We start from the raw sequence: 18,610 nt of genomic DNA, 5'->3' as shown, positions 1-18,610 counted from the left end.
TGCAACCTCAACCTCCCAGATTCAAGCAGTTCTCCTGGCTCAGCCCCCCAAGTAGCTGGGACTACAGGCACGTACCACCACACCCAGCTAATTTTTTTTATTATTAATAGAGATGGGTTTTCACAGTTGACCAGGCTGGTCTCGAACTCCTGACCTCAGGTGATCCACTGGTCTTGGCCTCCCAAAGTGCCAGAGTTACAGGCGTGAGCCACCACGCCTGGCCCACATAAACCTTTCTTAAACTTAAAAAAAAAATTAACTTGATGTTGTAATCCAGGAAATGCTCATCCCATTATGATGTGTAGATATTTTAATGCACTTAAATCTCTTTTCTATCCCCAAAAGGACCTGGTCTGCCTTTCAAAGCTAATAAGTAATGCTGATATTTTGAGAACATCAAAGGGCACCTTAAAGTATAGTTTTTAACCTTGTGAAATAGTTGGAAAGAGTGAGAGTGCACTGAGTCTTGTTAGATCCAAAAGGTACTTATGCAGCCATTGTTAAGAGCAGAACAGATAGAACTGGACTCTGGGCAGTAGCCAGTTGGGCATGCAGGATGAGTCACTGTATCTCCAAGGCGAGAAGCAGTAGCAGATGAACACAGGTCACAGACATCAGGACCTGTCCCAGCAAGATCAGCCAGCAGTGAAGAGAACTCAGAATTACCACAGCCCTTGTTCTCAGCAAGTGATTGAAGACAACCAGATCTCCTAGGGCAAGGCAGATCACCTGAGGGAGAAAAGAGTATGTGTCCCTTCTTGAAACGTGCAAGTTCAAAATGTTCCCAAGTGATGTTCAGACCAAAGAGACAGAGCACAGGCCACAGATGTGCAGCTCCTGGGCATTACGTGGGCACACTGAGTTCAATCGAGGCCATACTCTAACCTAAAAGATTTGAGTAAATCTGAAGTACAGTGTATTTGAAAAAAACAGGCACCTCTGAAAATACAACTTCAACTATGAAATTTCTAAGAACTCAAATCAACAGCTCTTCAATTAAATAAAATTGTATTACAGAATTTCAGAAAGAACTAAGTGTAAAGACAAAGCATTGACATTCATTAGCGTCTATGATACAAGATGATTTTCTTACACCTACCTCTACCACAACCCTAAGTCAAAACAATTTTTTATAAAGCTTCAGCTTTCCCAGAAGGAAATTCCGATGCAATATGTGGCATGCTATTAGGTGACTGGGTGTTGAAACCCTACTTCCTTTTACTTTTCTTTCAAAGAAGGAAAATAGGGACTGTGCATATCAAAAATCAGTGTTTCTAGGAAGTTGAACGTTTGGGACAGTCTTCTTGGATACTCAATCCCAAATACATGAAAGGCAGCTACTAGTGCAGCCAAGGCTGTAACACAGTTATCCACCTTCGTGAGCCTCTCCCTTTCTAAATACAAAGAAAATTCGCAGACCTCCATGTTGAAAGGGTTTTTAACTTCTAACACGGGTGTGGACACTTGCACCTGAAAAAAAGAATGGAGTCATTACCATGATATGTGAAATAACTAAGTAATGAAACAGACCTGAACTTCATCATGAGTTACAATAAATGGGCTTATTGCAATGTAGCATATTTGTAAATATGACAAACATACTTCAAAACACACCACTAACTTTGCTTTTAAATAAATTATCGTGGCCAAGCTCGGTGGCTTCATGCCTGTAATCCCAGCACTTTGGGAAGCCAAAGCAAATGGATCACCTGAGGTCAGGAGTTCGTGACCGGTCAGGAGTTTGGGACCAGCCTGGCCAACACCATGAAACCATATCTCTACTGAAAATACAACAAATAGCTGAGCGTGGTGGTACATGCCCATAACCCCAGCTACTCAGGAGGCTGAGGCATGAGAATCACTTAAACCCAGGAGGCAGAGGTTGCAATGAGCCAAGATCATGCCATTGCACTCCAGCCTGGGCAACAGAGTGAGACTCCATCTCAAAAAAAATAAATAATATAAATAAATAACAAATAAATTACTGCATAAAGATGTAAAATGTCAAACCAGTGGCCATTCACATACTACACACCTGTTCATTCATGATGACAAAAAGACTGGGATCATCCCCAAAAACATCTGGGAGGAGTAAACATGTGGCTGTCATCTTCATGTCTGTCAAAGCAAGTATGTTAACATTTGAAGCAAAAATAAGCTTCTAGCAGTTGTAAGCTAAGCTACTACTGAAACATCTGAATTTTCTTGTTACCTTGGACAGAGAACAAACTAGCCTTCTTAGATAAGTGTTTCAGACCTTTTTAAAACACACCCTCTTCTAATAAAACATTCAAAGTCACATGTCTGCCCTCCAGAGCACTGCCATGAAAAGACAAGAGTTCTGTACTGTCTGTCCATCAGCCAAGAAGATTTTATCATGCTGCCCCTTGTGATTTGTATTATAACATTAACATGTTACTAGTTCCGTAAATATAGCTTTACAATATACAGTATACTTTTAAAATATATACCTCTCCTCCTCCCCTTATTTGAAAAATTATTTTTTATTTCCCACCAGCTGTTTCACTTATTACTTAAATACTGAAAATTATTAAATATATTTTAGTCATGTCAATTTTTAATAATTTTTAAATATATTTTTGAACTCAGTAAATGTAAATTACTGAATTTTACTGATGAGCAAAGCACAACTTTTCTAGCTATCCTGACAGATAGCAGACCAAATCACACCACTCCACAAGGCTTACTAACGTTTCAACATGTCTTCATCTGTGTACTGTTTCATTTTCTCTTGTAACGCAATATTGATTTGATTGTCCACCACTGAGAAAGAAGTCAGTATATTTTCTGAATAGGATTCCAAAATGTGCCTTGTTTTCTTACAAATATCTGTTCTTGTAAGAAGTTGGAACTCTCTGAACATCTGAAAAAAGAAGAAAGCAGTGGATACATCAGATCACAAGAAAAGCTAATATATATAATTACAGACATAAAACCTTTAGAATTAAGCTGTGAATACAGGTTAAACTAAGTACTAGATATTTCAGAAGCTTTAGTGGAGAATTAAAGCTTTAGGATGAGGGAGGAGAAAAAGCCTAAAGTGAATGTGAAAAGATAAGTAATAGACATGGCAGATTTCTAAACCCACAGCATTAAAACTTTGGATGCAAACTCAATTAAATGAGGATTCAAAGGATGTATGGGTATGTAGGCTATTTGGGTTACCCAGCTAAGATTCTAGGAACTTACATTTCTTTAGGTAAACTACATTGTTAGGTCTTGTTCAACAAGCAGCAAATAACAAAACTATCAGATTTTAGGAAGCAGCCCCTGAAAAATACATAACCGCAGTATCCTAAGTTTAGGGAAAGGATAGTGCTTTAGAAACACTGTAAGAGTAGACAGAGGTAAACAGTGCAAAACAATGTATGGCTGGGCATGGTGGCTTAGGCTTTTAATAGTAGCGTTTTGGGAGGCCAAGGCAGAAGGATCACTTGAGCCCAGGAGTTTGAGACCAGCCTGGGCAACAGAGCAAAACTCCGTCTCTACAAAAAATATCAAGATTAGCTGGGCATGGTGATATACATATATAGTCCCAGCTACTCAGGAGGCTGAGGTGAGAAGATTGTCTGAGCCCGGGAGATCAAGGCTACATTGAACTAGACTATGCCACTGCACTCCAGCCTGGGCAACATAGTAAGACCCTGCCTCAAAAGAGAAGAAAGAAAAACAGTGTATTTGACTACAAGATCAAAGCAAACCAATTTACTTTATGGAAGTCCCTTTCCTCACACTACCCCTTCATACCACTGCCTGAATTCTTCCCCCTCAGAGGATTCCACCACCACTCCCCAGTTGTTTTTGAAAGAGTGGCATTATCAGATTATTAGCCACCCACACTTGCATGAATGAATTTACTCATTGCTTTTCCTAAAACTATTAAGAACAATCACATACTACCTGCTGGGCTTCACTGTTTCTTGAATGTTTTCGTAGATCATAAATTGTCCAGAGATTAGGTCTGAAAGTTAAGTTGTCAGAAAGCTGGAATGCATATTGTCATAAAGGCATAGTGGCTTTGTTACTGGGCAACCCACAGTGGACCACTAACCCAGATTAATACCCTTAGAAAACAATTTTCTCAGCAAGAAGATGTGAAATGAAGGATGAAGAAGTGAATACTGCACTGTTCTAGGCTCATAGCCTAAGAATTTCTTTTCTGACTTTTTGTTTTGAAATAATTTCAAGCTTACATTAAAGTTGCATAAGTGGTAAGTACTCACAACTACCCTCTGCAACTTCCCCCAATTTCTGATCCATTTGAAAATGAGCTGTAGACATAATGCCCCACCATTCCTTAACACCTTATTGTGTATTTCCTAAGTACAAGGACACTCGAAGTCAAGCAAATCTGCACCACATTCCATTTAAATTTTCCGGTTGTTCCAGTCATGTCCTTAACAGGTCCAGGATCTAATCCAGGATCACAGGAGATTTAGATACCACGTCACTCTAGTGTCCAGTCTGAAACAACTTGTTCATTTCCTTGACCATTTCTGAAAAGTGGAAGCCAGTTACTTTGTAGAACATTTCTCCTTGGAGGTTTTATGATGTTTCCTCAGGATTTATGCATTTCTGGCAAGAATGTTAGCATTTCTCACTGCATCCAAAGCACAGAATGGTAACTGGTCCCGTATTGGAGATAATAACTTTTATTACTTGATTAAAAATGAAATTTGTCAAGTTTTCCCACTGTAAGGTTAATATATGTTGTGTTTTATGAGGATATATCTTGAGTTTATGTAAATATCTTGTTCCTTGTGTAACTGATCCATCAGATTCAACATCCATTGATGATTCTTGCCTGAATCAAGTACATAGTACTATCATAGCTGCCAAATGGAGACTTTTTGAATTCCATTCTTTCTACATTTATGCATTGGCGATTTTAAGATAGTTTCTTTTCTTTCACATACATTTACTTATTCATTTATTTCTATCACTACGGGTTAATAAATTCCCATTTTACCCAAACAGTTACAAATCTGATCCTTTCATTATTTATATAATTGCTCAAATTGTCCAGACTTGGCCAGTAGGAGCCACTTGAGACTGACTCTCTTGCCCTCTTGGCATATCCTTATTAGTCTGCAAGCACTTCCTTAATTTCTGGCATTACACAGTGTTTCAGACTCATCTTGTTTTGTTGTTGTTTTCATTTCTGCTTTGCCCCAACCCTGTAGGGAGATATTTCCCAAGAACTCTGATTACTTTTCATGAAGAACGGCCTTTAAAAACTAAGATTTCAGGCCAGGCACTGTGGTTCATGCCTCTATTCCTAGCTCTTTGGGAGGCCAAGGCGGGAGGATCATTTGAGCCCAGAAGTTTCAGACCAGCCTGAGCAACATGGCAAAATGCCGTCTCTACAAAAAATACAAAAATTTGCCAGGCACAGTGGCGCATGCCTGTAGTCCCTGACACTCAGGAGGCTGCAGGAGATCACCTGAGCCCTGGGAGGCCAAGGCTGCAGTGAGCCATGATCACGGCACTCCAGCCTGGGCAACAGAGTGAGATTCTATCTCAAAGAAAATACCCAACCAAAAAACCCACTAAGATTTCAGCCCTGGTGTGCCACTTGCTACAGAGATGTTATTGTTCTAGACTTTCTCATAGAAAAAATCTAGGAAATGTTTGAATTTGCATAAACACAGGCACCCTTTGACCCAGAAACATCAATAACTATACATCTGTATGTCAATATTAAATAGCTATACATACTAAAACCATGAGTTCACATTGATACTTTGAATTCCAAACCAGTATCACAGAGTGTGTCCTAACCTTCCCCTTCCATGCTTCTAACTCAACTCTCTTCAACAGTGAGATTCCTGGCTCCCATTATATCTCAGTGTATTTACTTATGAGCACAAATGTCTGTAGCAAAGCTCCTAAATGGGAACGGTCAGCCACAGAAAAGCCTCCCTCTCAAACACTTAATACACTGCTAATGGGAATGTAAATTAGTTCACCATTGTGGAGAGCAGGTTGAAGATTTCTCAAAGAACTTAAAACAGAACCATTTGACCCAGCAACCCCATTACTGGGTGTATACCCAAAGGAATATAAAGACACGTGCCACAGTGGCTCACACCTGTAATCCCAGCACTTTGGGAGGCCCAAGCAGGCAGATCATGAGGTCAGGAGATTGAGACCATCCTGGCTAACACAGTAAAATCCCGTCTCTACTAAAAATACAAAAAATTAGCCAGGCATAGTGGTGTGCACCTGTAGTCCCAGCTACTCAGGAGGCTTGAGGCAGGAGAATTGCTTCAACCCGGGTGGTGGAGGTTGTAGTGAACCCAGATTGCACCACTGCACTCCAGCCCAGGCAACAGAGCGAGACTCCATCTCAAAAAAAAAAAATGCACATATATATTCATTGCAGCACTGTTCACAATAGCAATAACATGGAATCCACCTAGATGCCCATCAATAGTGGACTGGATAAAGGAAATGTACATGTATGCCATGGAATGCTACACAGCCATAAAAAAGAATGAAATAATGCCCTTTGCAGCAAAACAGATGCATCTGGAGGCCATTCTTCTGAGCAAATTAATGCAGGGATAGAAAACCAGATACTATATGTTCTTTCTTATAAGTGGGAGCAAACCACTGAGTACACATGGACACAAAGAAGGGAACAAATAGACATGGGAGCCTACTTGAGATTAGTCGGTGGGAGGAAGATGAGGATTGAAAACCTGCCTATTAGGTATTATGCTCACTACCTGGGTGAGGAAATGACCTGTACACCAAACCCTCACAACATGCAATTTACTTACATAACAAACCTGCACGATGTATCCCCTGCTGAACCTAAAATAAAAGTTGGAACAACAAATAAAAAGTCTCCCTTTTCACAACCCCAGATATGTCCTACAAATTAATCATCTTGATCCTTTTCCTTTTTCTTTTTTTTTTTTCTTTTTGAGATGAGTTTTGCTCTGTGGCCCAGGCTGGAGTACAGTGGTACAAATTCCACTCCCTGCAGCCTCTGCCTCCCAGGATTCAAGCAATTCTCTTGCAGCAGCCTCCCAAGTAGCTGGAACTACAGGCATGCACAGCCATGCCCAGTTAGTTTTTTGTATTTTTAGTAGAGATGGGGTTTCACCATGTGGTCAGGATGGTCTTGATCTCCTGACCTTGTGATCTGTCCGTCTCAGCCTCCCAACGTGCTGGGATTACAGGCATGAGCTACCATACCTAGCCTTAATCCTTTTTCTTTCTGTTACTCAGTTTGGATAATTTCTATTAATCTATCTTCAGATTCACAGCTCCTTTCTTTTCATTTTCCAATATGCTCTTAAGCCTACGCACATGGTGATGTTTTGATATCAGATAAATGTTCTTTTCAGCTCTGAATTTCAATTTGGTTTGTGTGTGTGTGTGTGTGTGTGTGTGTGTGTGTGTGTATTTCATTTCTCTGCTAAGATTCCCTGTGGTGATGACACATGGAATTCACTGGTCTTACCATGCTCCCCACCATCCTGTCCTGAAACAGTTGGCTTGCCAGACTGGTGGAGTGGCCTGTTGAAGACTCAGTTACAGCACCAGCTAGTGGCAATACCTTGTGGGACTGGGACAAGGTTCTCCCAGGCTGTATAATTTCTGCATCAGCATCCAGTATATGGTGCAGTTTCTTCCACAGCCAGGATTCACAGGTCCAGGAACCGAGAGTTGGAAATGGGAGTGGCACCACTCACTGTAATCTCTAGTGATTTACTGGTGGGGAATCTGGATTCAGTTACGTTCCTTTAAAGGGTGTTAAATTTTGTTCTGCTAGGCAGATAAATTACTGGTTGATCTTCTGGTCCTGTCAGACTTGATTTTATCATCTCTTTGGGCAATTTTCTGTTTTGGTGTTTGTCCTTAGTCCTAGCTAAGGTCCTGGCTCAAGCTTAGGCATGATTCTTACTCAAGAGGCATTGCTTTCTGGAGTCTCAGATGGATGCCTGAGATGTTCAGCAGGGTCTCTACACACTGGGCCAGAAGTCTTTTTTTTTTTTTTTAAATGAGACAGAGTGTTGCACCATTGCCCAGGCTGCAGGCTGGAGTGCAGTGTCATGATCTGGGCTCACTGCAGCCTCCACCTTCAAGGTTCTAGCCATTCTCCTGCCTCAGCCTCCTGAGTAGCTAGGATTACAGGTGTGTGCCACCACCCCTGGCTAATTTTTGTATTTTTAGTAGAGACGGGGGTCTCACCATGCTAGCTGGGCTGGTCTCGAACTCCTGACCTCAAGCGATCTGCCTGCCTGAGCCTCCCAAAGTGGTAGGATCACAGGTTATTGGTCAGGAGCCACCGTGCCTGACTGATAATTCTTACTATCAACACTGTGTGAAGTCTAGGCTCTCAGCCAAGGATCTCCAGGGGATCCCTGTGTAGACTTCAGCCCCAGCCTGATTTCCTCCAGTGCCTGTCCTACAAAGGCCAGCTGCTTCATCATTCCTCAACTCTAGTCTTTTCCTGCGCAGCTCCGTGTGACCTCTGCATTCTGCTTGCCTCCCACCATTCTATACAGTGAGCCAGAAAGTAACCCACGTACTAAACTGAGGCACATTGTATGTCTTTCCCTGTTACCAAGGATCTGAGTCCTGCAATGCCTGAGTGCAGTTGCCTTGTATGTACTTTTTCCCCAGCTTTATCTGTGTTAACAGTGGGAAGACCAGACCAGTACCAGTTACTACATTTGGGCCGAAACCAAACTCAGGTTCTTTATTTTTAAAATTGTTTGAGACTTTATTAGCTGGTGGTTCTCATGTACTTCACTTAGATGAAGAGATGATGATTGAAATTGTTTCTCAGGAAGGCAGAAACTATGGCATCTGATGGGATTTTCTGGAAAATGTGGGGAGGGGTGTCAGTTTGTGTTTGGTATTTTCTTTCTCTCAACTCCCTCCTACTTGTCTTGTGCAACATCCAATAGATCTCAGTAACACATTCCTACTTGATGGTATTTTAGATTTTTTAGATTATCTAATAAACTGTTACATTCTGATTTTTTTTTTTTGTTTTGAGATGGAGGCTCACTCTATCACCCAGGCTGGAGTGCAGTGGCGTGATCTCAGCTCACTGCAACCTCTGCCGCCCAGGTTCAAGCAATTCTCCTGCCTTAGCCTCCCGAGTAGCTGGGATTACAGGTGCCAGCCAACATGCCTGGCTAATTTTTAGATTTTTAGTAGAGATGGGGATTTCATCCTCTTGGCCAGGTTGGTCGTGAACTCCTGACCTCGTGATCCACCCAACTCGGCCTCCCAAGGTGCTGGGATTACAGGCATGAGCCACCATACCCGGCCTGAATTTTCAAATTTTCTGTTGAAAGAAAGTTTTTTGAGGAAGGAGGTTAATAAGCATGGAGGTGATGGAGGGTCAGTGTTAACGGCTAGGACCACCCCCAACCCCCACGTAACTGCTGCTGTTCTGCCACCGTCTCCAGCAGCTCCCTAAGCACTCAGTGTTTTCACAATGGTGGGAACAATGGGGGTGGTTTGGTACAGGGACAACTGTCCTCTTACGGGATCATTTGTTAACTAGGCATTTCTAAGGACAAACTTGCTTCTATTTTCAGAAGCACAACAAGGTTTTAAAAATTGTAAACCCCAACCTGATCAGGGCTGAGTTAGGGAGTTACTTCCTGGAAAAACTGAAAATGGTTCGTTCTTTTGTTTAAAACAATAAGGTGGGGCATGGTGGGTTACACCTGTAATCCCAGCACTTTGGGAGGCTGAGGCAGGTGGATCGCCTGAGGTCAGGAGTCCAAGACCAGCCTGATCAACATGGTGAAACCCCATCTCTAATACAAATACAAAAAATTAGCTGGGTGTGGTGACGTGCAACTGTAGTCCCAGCTACTTGGGAGGTTGAGGTAGGAGAATCACTTGAACCTGAGAGGCAGAGGCTGCAGTGAGCAAAGATTGTGCCACTGCACTCCAGCCTGGGCGACAAAGTGAGACTCCGTATAAATAAATAAATAAACAGACAACTCTATTCAATAAGTACAGTTGTTACAAAACCCATACTCCATATTTTGGATATAAACAATGAAATACTTGAGGAATGGTGGGGGAAGATACACCTATGCCACAGTGGGAGGCCTCAACAAGGCACAGGAGACACAGCCTCAGGTCTGAAATCTCTGCTCCTCACTCAAGCTCTCTCTGCCTTATTGTCACTAGATCTCTCTCTGCCTTATTGTCACTAATGGTTCTTTGAAAAGTTGCTTAACCCCTAAGGCTGTGACATTAGTGACCACAACAGCCTTACCTACCTCTACAAATTCATTCAGCATTCAAAAACTAGAGATTGCATTGCTGTGTCAGACGCGGTACTCTGCTAGGCACTTTGGGAACTGTTAATATTAAAACATGCTCCCTACATGTAAGAAGTGTATAGACCGTAAGTTTGACAGGCGTTTGCTTTAAACTCATATTTTGCAGGTGTGTCCATTTGGCATACTCTTCTAATAGCCAGAGACGACTGACTATTATAGTTCCTAACAACCCGAAGATTAAGGAGAAACAAGCAAAAGCCATGATATGGTTGCTGAGAGGATTAGGTAAATTTATCCATGCAAAGCACGGAGAACATGCTGTCACAGAGCAACATTCAGATGTTTGCTACTTCTGTTACTATTAAAGTCATACAGCCAAACTCTTATTTCCCTTTTGTTTGGAAGAAAAATACATAGATGTTTCATGTTTAATTTGGTAAACTGAATCCACAGAATTTCGCCATGAAATATGTATGTACTTGGGTAAAATCTTTGATGATCTTTCATCATATATCACCACCAAAAATTCAATAAAATTGTGAAAGACCCTTGAATGGCCACTCTAAGTGAACTAAATGGAAGGGTATTTGACTTGCCCATTAAATTTCATATATATATATATATATATATATATATATATATATATATGTATATACACACACACACATTTTTTTTTCTTTGAGACAGGGTCTTGCTGTGCCACCCAAGCTGCAGTGCAGTGGCCCAGTCATGGCTCCCTGCAGCCTTGACCTCCCCAGGCTCAGGTGATCCTCTTGCCTTAACCTCCTTGAATAGTTGAGACTACAGGCACACACCACTAGGCTCCAGTAATTTTTGTATTTTCAGTAGAGATGGAGTTTCACCAGGTTGCCCAGGTTGGTCTTGAACTCCTGGGCTCAGGCAATCCACCCACTTCAGCCTCCCAAAGTGTTGGGATTACAGGAATGAGCCACCATGCCCAGCCCTAAATTTCCTGTATTTTTAAGAACACTTATGAAATCATTTGGGATCATAAAGGAAACATATTTTGAGTAGGGATGCATATTAACAGTTCCTTAATAAACTATCTTGAGTGTCTAAAAGCATGAAAGAGGATAATGATTCATATTGTCAAGATACCCGCTGAGTAATGATCCGCCAGCCTCCACAATATGTCCAACAACAGAGAACTCTTTAGTTCTGAAGGTAGCCAGTGCCTATTATATTAATATGCTTCCTAAAATTCTTTTTTTTTAAATTTTCCTTTTTCAGGGTTAGGAAAGAGGGTAGGGAGGGAGAGTCTGTTTCCTGAAATTCCTATCAAAACTCCCGCCCTACTGAGATTCATGCCCACTGTCTTGTTATGCTGTCCTGTTACCACTCCAAGAGAAAAGAGAGAAAAATCCATTTGGACACTGTAATCCCAGCACTTTGGTAGGCCAAGGCAGGCAGATCATGTAAGGTCAGGAGTTCAAGACCAGCCTGGTCAAGATGGTGAAACCCCATCTCTACTGAAAATACTAAAATTAGTTGGGTGTGCTGGTGCTTGCCTATAGTCCCAGCTACTCAGGAGGCTAAGGCAGGAGAATCGCTTGAACCTGGGAGGCAGAGGTTGCAGTGAGCTGAGATCACAGGCCATGGCACTCCAGTCTGGGCAACAGAGCAAAATGTATATATATATATATTTCATATATATATATATATATATATATATATATATATATATATAAAAGTCAATAAAGATACCTGATAAGGACACTTCAAGAAAGGAAACAGTTTAAGAATATCCTTCAGAGGTGTTCGGCTGCCAATCATCCTTCTTCTTATTTCCAAAGTTTGGCTCATTCTCTTGTCAATTTCTCTCCAGTTCTTTTCTGTTTTCACATATTCTTGCTGAAACCACTTAATATGTTCATCCAGCTCAGAATCAAAACAAACAGCTTCTTCCTGCGAAACATTTTCAAAGTATCAATGAATTCCATGTTTCAAGCAGCTGTTTGATACGCTATGAACACTTGAATTTCAGGCTGTTACTGTACGCTCGTAGCTCACTGCACACTCTTAGCTCACGCCTAAGATGAGTATCACCATGCCTGGTTACACTTGACCTTGAACATGGCTAATAAATGGACAGTCTTTAATGATGACAAATTAGATAGTTTGTTGCTCAGCATGGAATTATAATCTATTCTCTTGAAAGATCTCAAAGAGTTACTTTAATTCCTACATTATCCTTTCATATGAAGACAGATTATCCAGAAGTTTCCCACTGAATAAAATGTTCTACGCATTTAAATTTTGGAAGACAAAATGTTAAGAAGAGATTTTTAAAAGTATTAAATTAAGGTTTCGTTATTACTATTGTCTTCTTTCTTTCTTTCTTTCTTTTTTTTTTTTTTCTGAGACTGAGTCTTCCTCTGTCGCCCAGGCTAGAGTACAGTGTCGTGATCTCGGCTCACTGCAACCTCCACCTCCTGGGTTCAAGTAATTCTCCTACCTCAGCCTTCTGAGTAGCTGAGATTAAAGGTGAGCATCACCACACCTGCCTAATTTTTGTATTTTAATAGAGACAGAGTTTCACAGACCAAAACATGCTGGTCAGGCTGGTTTCAACGACTGACCTCATGATCCGCCCATCTTGGCCTCCCAAAGTGCTGGAATTACAGGCATGAGCCACAGTGCCCAGCCTGTCTTTTTTCTTTTTAAGTGCCTTTTTATAGCTGCAGTACCACATCATGTAATCCAAATTCAAAATAATAACCATGGTTATTTTGTGATGCTAAATCACTAAACTAATCATTTTATTCCCTATATAACTGGGTACATTAGGGGATGTGGGGGCAGCTAAGAAACACCTCACCTATTCTTTTTTTTTTTTTTTTTTTTTTTTTGAGACGGAGTTTCCCTCTTGTTACCCAGGCTGGAGTGCAATGGCGCGATCTTGGCTCACGCAACCTCCGCCTCCTGGGTTCAGGCAATTCTCCTGCCTCAGCCTCCTGAGTAGCTGGGATTACAGGCACGTGCCACCATGCCCAGCTAATTTTTTGTATTTTTAGTAGAGACGGGGTTTCACCATGTTGACCAGGATGGTCTCGATCTCTCGACCTCGTGATCCACCCGCCTCAGCCTCCCAAAGTGCTGGGATTACAGGCTTGAGCCACCGCGCCCGGCTTATACCTCACCTATTCTTGTTGAAAATCTAAGACAATCGGCTTTGAGGAAATAAGAAAAATATCTTTCTAGAAATATGAGTTAAGAGGACAGTCAGCTGAACTGCACATAAATGAAAGTTGATCAACTGTCTAGCTGACCATAATGTGAACAGATGATACCTATAAAAGATGAAAAAGATGATAAGGAACCTGAAGTCCTCTTATATCAAGGCTTTTACAAGCACATAGGAAAGCCTCAGTAGATCTACTTTCTGTGAACACAGAATGACTAACAAGACATAAACCAAGTGAACGAACTCCTAGAAAAATAAAACTATCAAAATTAAGAAGTTCCTACAATCTTACAAAAAGTTAATTGGAAGATGAAAGTGTCTTCACAAAGAAAATACCAAGAAAGACTTGAAGGTTTTACAGACAAAATCTAAACTTTTGAAACAGAGTGTCAAAATTTATGCACAATTTCAAGAAAAAAATAAAGGAGGCCGAGCATGGTGGCTCACACCTATAATCCCAGCACTTTGGAAGGACGAGGCAGGAGGATCATCTAAAGCCAGGAGCTCGAGACCAGCCTGGCCAACATAGTGAAACCCCACCTCTACTAAAAATACCAAAATTATCAGGGTGTTGTGGCTCATACCTGTAGTCCCAGCTACTTGGGAGGCTGAGGCATGAGAATCACTTGAACCCAGGAGGTGGAGGTTGCAGTGAGCTGAGATTGTGCCACTGTACTCCAACCTGGGTGACAGAATGAGACCGTCTCAGAAAAAAAAAAAAAAATGAACTAACCCATTCTATGGAGCCTCTATGACATGGATCTCCAAACCTGAAAGAACAGTGTAAGAGAGGAAAAGTGCAGGTCACTCTCATTCATAAACAAAGTTGCAGATATTAGAAACAAGGAACAACTAACCTGAATTTATTATACCTCAGAAACCCAAGGGTGGTTTGACGTTGGTAAGGGAACTATAGTAAACTGAAAGGAAACATGACTGATTTACCTATTAAGTATTACATACTATCATACTAAAATCTCAATTTGGGGGCCACTGTTATAGAAAGATTCGGGGCAGAAAAGAGGTAGGTTTTGAGAAATGTGGCGTATTAACAGTTCTATGATTGTTGGGCACGGCAGCTCACACCCAGTAATCCCAGTAGTTTGCGAGGCTGAGGCCGAGGTTTACTTGAGGCCAGGAGTTTGAGAGCTGCCAGGAAACATAGCAAAACTCCCTACCTCTCCAAAAATAAGAATAAACGTTGGGAGGCCAAGGCAGGTGGATCGCCTTCAGTCAGAATTTTGAGACCAGCCCGGCTAACATGGTGAAACCCTGTCTCTACTAAAAATACAAAAAAAAAAAAAAAAAAAAAAAAAATGCCTGGGCGTGGTGGTGCATGCCTGTAATCCCAGCTGCCCAGGGAGCTGAGACAGAAGAATAGTTTGAAGCCGGGAGGCGGAGGTTGTGGTGAGCTGAGATCGCACCACTGTGCTCCAGCCTGGGAGACAAAGACTCCGTCTCAAAAATAAAACAAAAATAAATAAATAATAAAACCCCAACCGTCTGTAATTTTACTTGGATTATCTAAACATGTGTAAACATCATATACTGCATTAATTACCTAATTAAAGAAAAAGACCATTCCAAATAATGCAGAAAAAGTATCTTATAAAATATGATATCCCTCTATGATTAAAGAAAAAAATTTTTGTCAAAATAAGAGAAAATTTTAATACCTATAAAGTTATATACCAAAAACCTAGAGCTAACATAACTTTTTTTTTTTGAGACAAGGTCTCTCTCTGTCACCCAGGCTGAAATGCAGTGGCATGATCACAGCTCAGTATAGCCTCGAACTCCCAGGCACAAGTGATTCTCCCACTTCAGGGTCTCAGTATCAAAAAACCACAACTTTTTTTTTTTTTTTTTTTTTTTTGTCAGAACTTAACTAGCAGATTCTAAAACTCATCTGAAAGATTAAAAAACTCAATAACCAAGGCATTCCTAAAGAATAATAAAGCAGTGATGGGAAAGTATCAAGACATTTTACAGCTATGTAAGTAAGGAAGTTGGTATTGATGCAGGGATAGATGACTTTACTAGTGGAAAACAGCAGAGTTTCCAGACACAGAGCCATGCAAACAACAGAGATCACCAATTGGCATCACCAATCTGAGAAACAGAAGGACTCTTTTCTAAAACATGCAAGAAAACTTTCTATCCATAAGGAAAAGAAATTCTCATGTGGCTTAAGAAGTTAAATTTTAAGAGCAAAACTTAAAAAGAAAAAAGAAAAAGAAAACAGAAATATTTCTTATCACTTCAAGGTAAGAAAGAATTTCCTAAAAGTGTTACCAGTGGAGGGCCTTGACTACAAGTCATCCAAGTTCTTGGTGTTTTGAACCAAGAATTGGAAGAAATGCACAGTAAAGTCATGAAATAAGCAACAAAAGTACAGATTTATTGAAACGAAAGTACACTCCACAGAGTGGGAGAGGGCTCAAGCTAGCCACTCAAGAGGGCTGGTTACAGAATTTTTGGGTTTTAAATACCCTCTAAAGGTTTCCCATTGGTTACTTGGTTTACACTCTATGAAAATGAAGGAAAGGTCCATGACAAGTCTGATTAGTTATGGAAGGTGACAAATCAGAGGCTGAAGTGAAGTTACAAAATCACACCCTATGAAAATGTCTGACTGGTGGTAGGAAGGGACCAGAGGCTGAAGTGAAGTAACAAAGTTATATCCCTATACAAATGAAGACTAGGCCTGCTACCAGTCTGATTGGTTGCAAGAGGGAACCAATCAGAGGTTGCTATGGTTTGGCTCTATGTCTCCATGCAAATCTCATCTTGTAGCGCCCATAATTCCCATGTGTTGTGGGAGGGGCCCAGTAGGAGATGATTGAATCATGGGAGCAAGTCTTTCCCATGCTGTTCTCATGATAGTGAATGGGTCTCACAAGATCTGATGGTTTAAAAATGGGAGTTTCAGCCAGGTGCAGTGGCTCACGGTTGTAATCCCAGGACTTTGAGAGGCTGAGGCAGGCAGATCACCTGAGGCTGGGAGTTCGAGACCAGCCTGACCAAAATACAAAATTAGCCAGGTGTGGTGGCACATGCCTGTTATCCCAGCTACTCAGGAGACTGAGGCAGGAGAGTAGCTTGAACCCAGGAGGCCAATGTTGTGGTGAGCCAAGATGGTACTACTGCATTCTAGCCTGGGCAACAAGAGCAAAACTCTGTCTCAAAAAAGAAAAACAAAAACAAACAAAAACAAAAACAAGAGTTTCTCTGTACAAGCTCTCTTTTTCCTGCTGCCATCCACGAAAGATGTGATTTGCTCCTCCCTGCATTCTGCCACGATCGTGAGGCCTCCCCAGCCATATGTAACTGTTCAGTTCAAGAAGCCTCTTTCTTTCATAAATTAGGTAGTCTTGGGTATGTCCTTATCAGCAGAGTGAAAACAGATTAATACAGAGGTACTTTCCATTCTTCATCCGTCGCACAGAGTGGGGTGGAAAGTTGCAAAGGGAGGAGCCTCTAATTTTTTTGTTACTTGGGCGTGGAAAGTTGGGGTCTTCCTTTTGATTCAGTCCTAAGAAGTCGGTGCAAATTGGCTTTAGGTTTCCTGCCTCAAAAGCACAAATTATAAATGACTGATAAATCTAAGCACATTAAAATTGCAACCTTATCTTTCCTTGTCAAAAGACACCAGAAAGAAATTTAAAGTCCAAAGCACAAACTATGAGAACAAATTTGCAACAGATATAATTAGTAAAGGAGCAGAATACAGAATATACAAAGGATTTTTACAAGTAAATTTTAAAAAGTGCAACCTCATAGAAAAATAGGCAAAAGACATGAACAGACATTTTACAGGGAGGCAACATAAATATTTCATAAACATATGAAAACATGACCACCCTCATGCATAACTGAAATGAAAACCAAACAAGGTACCATTGTATTCCCAATAGATTGGAAGCTGGGTGGTGACATTGCACAGGGGCAGGGTGAGTGGAAAAGAAATCAGATGATAACAAGTGCTGCTCAGGGAGCTTAATCAACCAGGAAAATAATTTGGCACTGTCTTATGAAGTTAAATATCTACATACCCTGTGAGCCAGTGAACCAGAAAATTCACTCTGAAAATAAATTCTTGAAAAAAGTTTCACATATGCTTCAAGACACACATACAACATAATCATGGCAGCACAGGATAAAAGCCAAAACTGGAAACAAATCAAATATCCGTTAACAAGAGAAAAGCCAAATAAACTGTGGTTGCCTGTCACAATAGATTATTAAACCAAGAGGAAAATGAATAAACTACACTCAACTGAACAACCTGGATGAATTCCAGTGACATTACATTGAGTGAAAAAAAGGAAGTTATCAAAGACAACATAGAGTTTTCATATCATTTTGTAAACCTCCTAAACAAGCAAAACTAGAATTTGTTTTAGGCTGGGGTAGTGAAGGAAAACTTCATGGAAGACAAGGAACTGATCAGATTTTAAAGGATAATAAACTTGAAAGAAAAAAGGACGGTTCTGGGTCGAGAAACAGGAAAGGCAGAACATGTTACGGGAAAGTCTAGCAGAGTAAATCTGAAGATTGTGGCAAACCATAGAGGGCCAGGGTTTAAAGGTAGGATGTAAAGGCAATGAAACCTCTTAATTGAGGTTGGAAGAATAGCTAGGAAACTTGTGAATGCAGATATAGAGATCTGATAGTTCTTATAAAGTATCTAGATTTAGGAAATTATAGAAAGGGAGAAAATTATAGGAGCAGAACAAGGATAATGGGTTGCCAATGAAGCCAAGGAGTTTCAGATGTAAAATGTAGAAGGTGGTGAAAAGAGAAAAAAAGAAAAAGGAAAAAAAGTTTTAAGTTAAGCTTCAGATATGTCAGATCCTCATTTTCTTTCAAGCTTTGTTTGTATATGTTTTAAACTGTTGAACATAAAAAGGTACCCCAGAGGATTGATTCAAATAAAATATGTGCTTGAAAAAAAAAAAAAAAAAAAAAAAACAAGCAAAACTAAGCAATATATTCCTTAAGGATTCATGCGTATGTGGCAACATCATTTATTTTTTAAACAGGTCAATGATAAACATGAAATTCAGAGCCCGTGGTGTTGGAAAGGCAGGTGATGGGAGAAGGGAGGAGA

At 40.7% G+C, this 18,610-nt stretch overlaps 1 protein-coding gene across 1 annotated transcript in view; it reads right to left on the bottom strand.

The window, feature by feature from the left end:
- Positions 1 to 18,610, bottom strand: part of SAMD3 (sterile alpha motif domain containing 3) — a 70,190-nt gene continuing 51,580 nt past the window's right edge. The window contains exons 8-11 of the mRNA XM_074397476.1: positions 12,018 to 12,218; positions 2,713 to 2,884; positions 2,036 to 2,118; positions 1 to 1,470 (exon numbers count right to left, since the gene is read on the bottom strand). Coding sequence (XP_074253577.1) covers positions 1,219 to 1,470; positions 2,036 to 2,118; positions 2,713 to 2,884; positions 12,018 to 12,218 — 708 coding nt within the window. The 3' untranslated portion in view covers positions 1 to 1,218. The remainder of the gene's footprint in view (positions 1,471 to 2,035; positions 2,119 to 2,712; positions 2,885 to 12,017; positions 12,219 to 18,610) is intronic.

The sequence above is a fragment of the Saimiri boliviensis genome, chromosome 4, assembly GCF_048565385.1.
Source record: "Saimiri boliviensis isolate mSaiBol1 chromosome 4, mSaiBol1.pri, whole genome shotgun sequence".
NCBI lineage: Eukaryota > Metazoa > Chordata > Mammalia > Primates > Cebidae > Saimiri > Saimiri boliviensis.
This window is presented reverse-complemented; position numbering and strand designations above follow the sequence as displayed.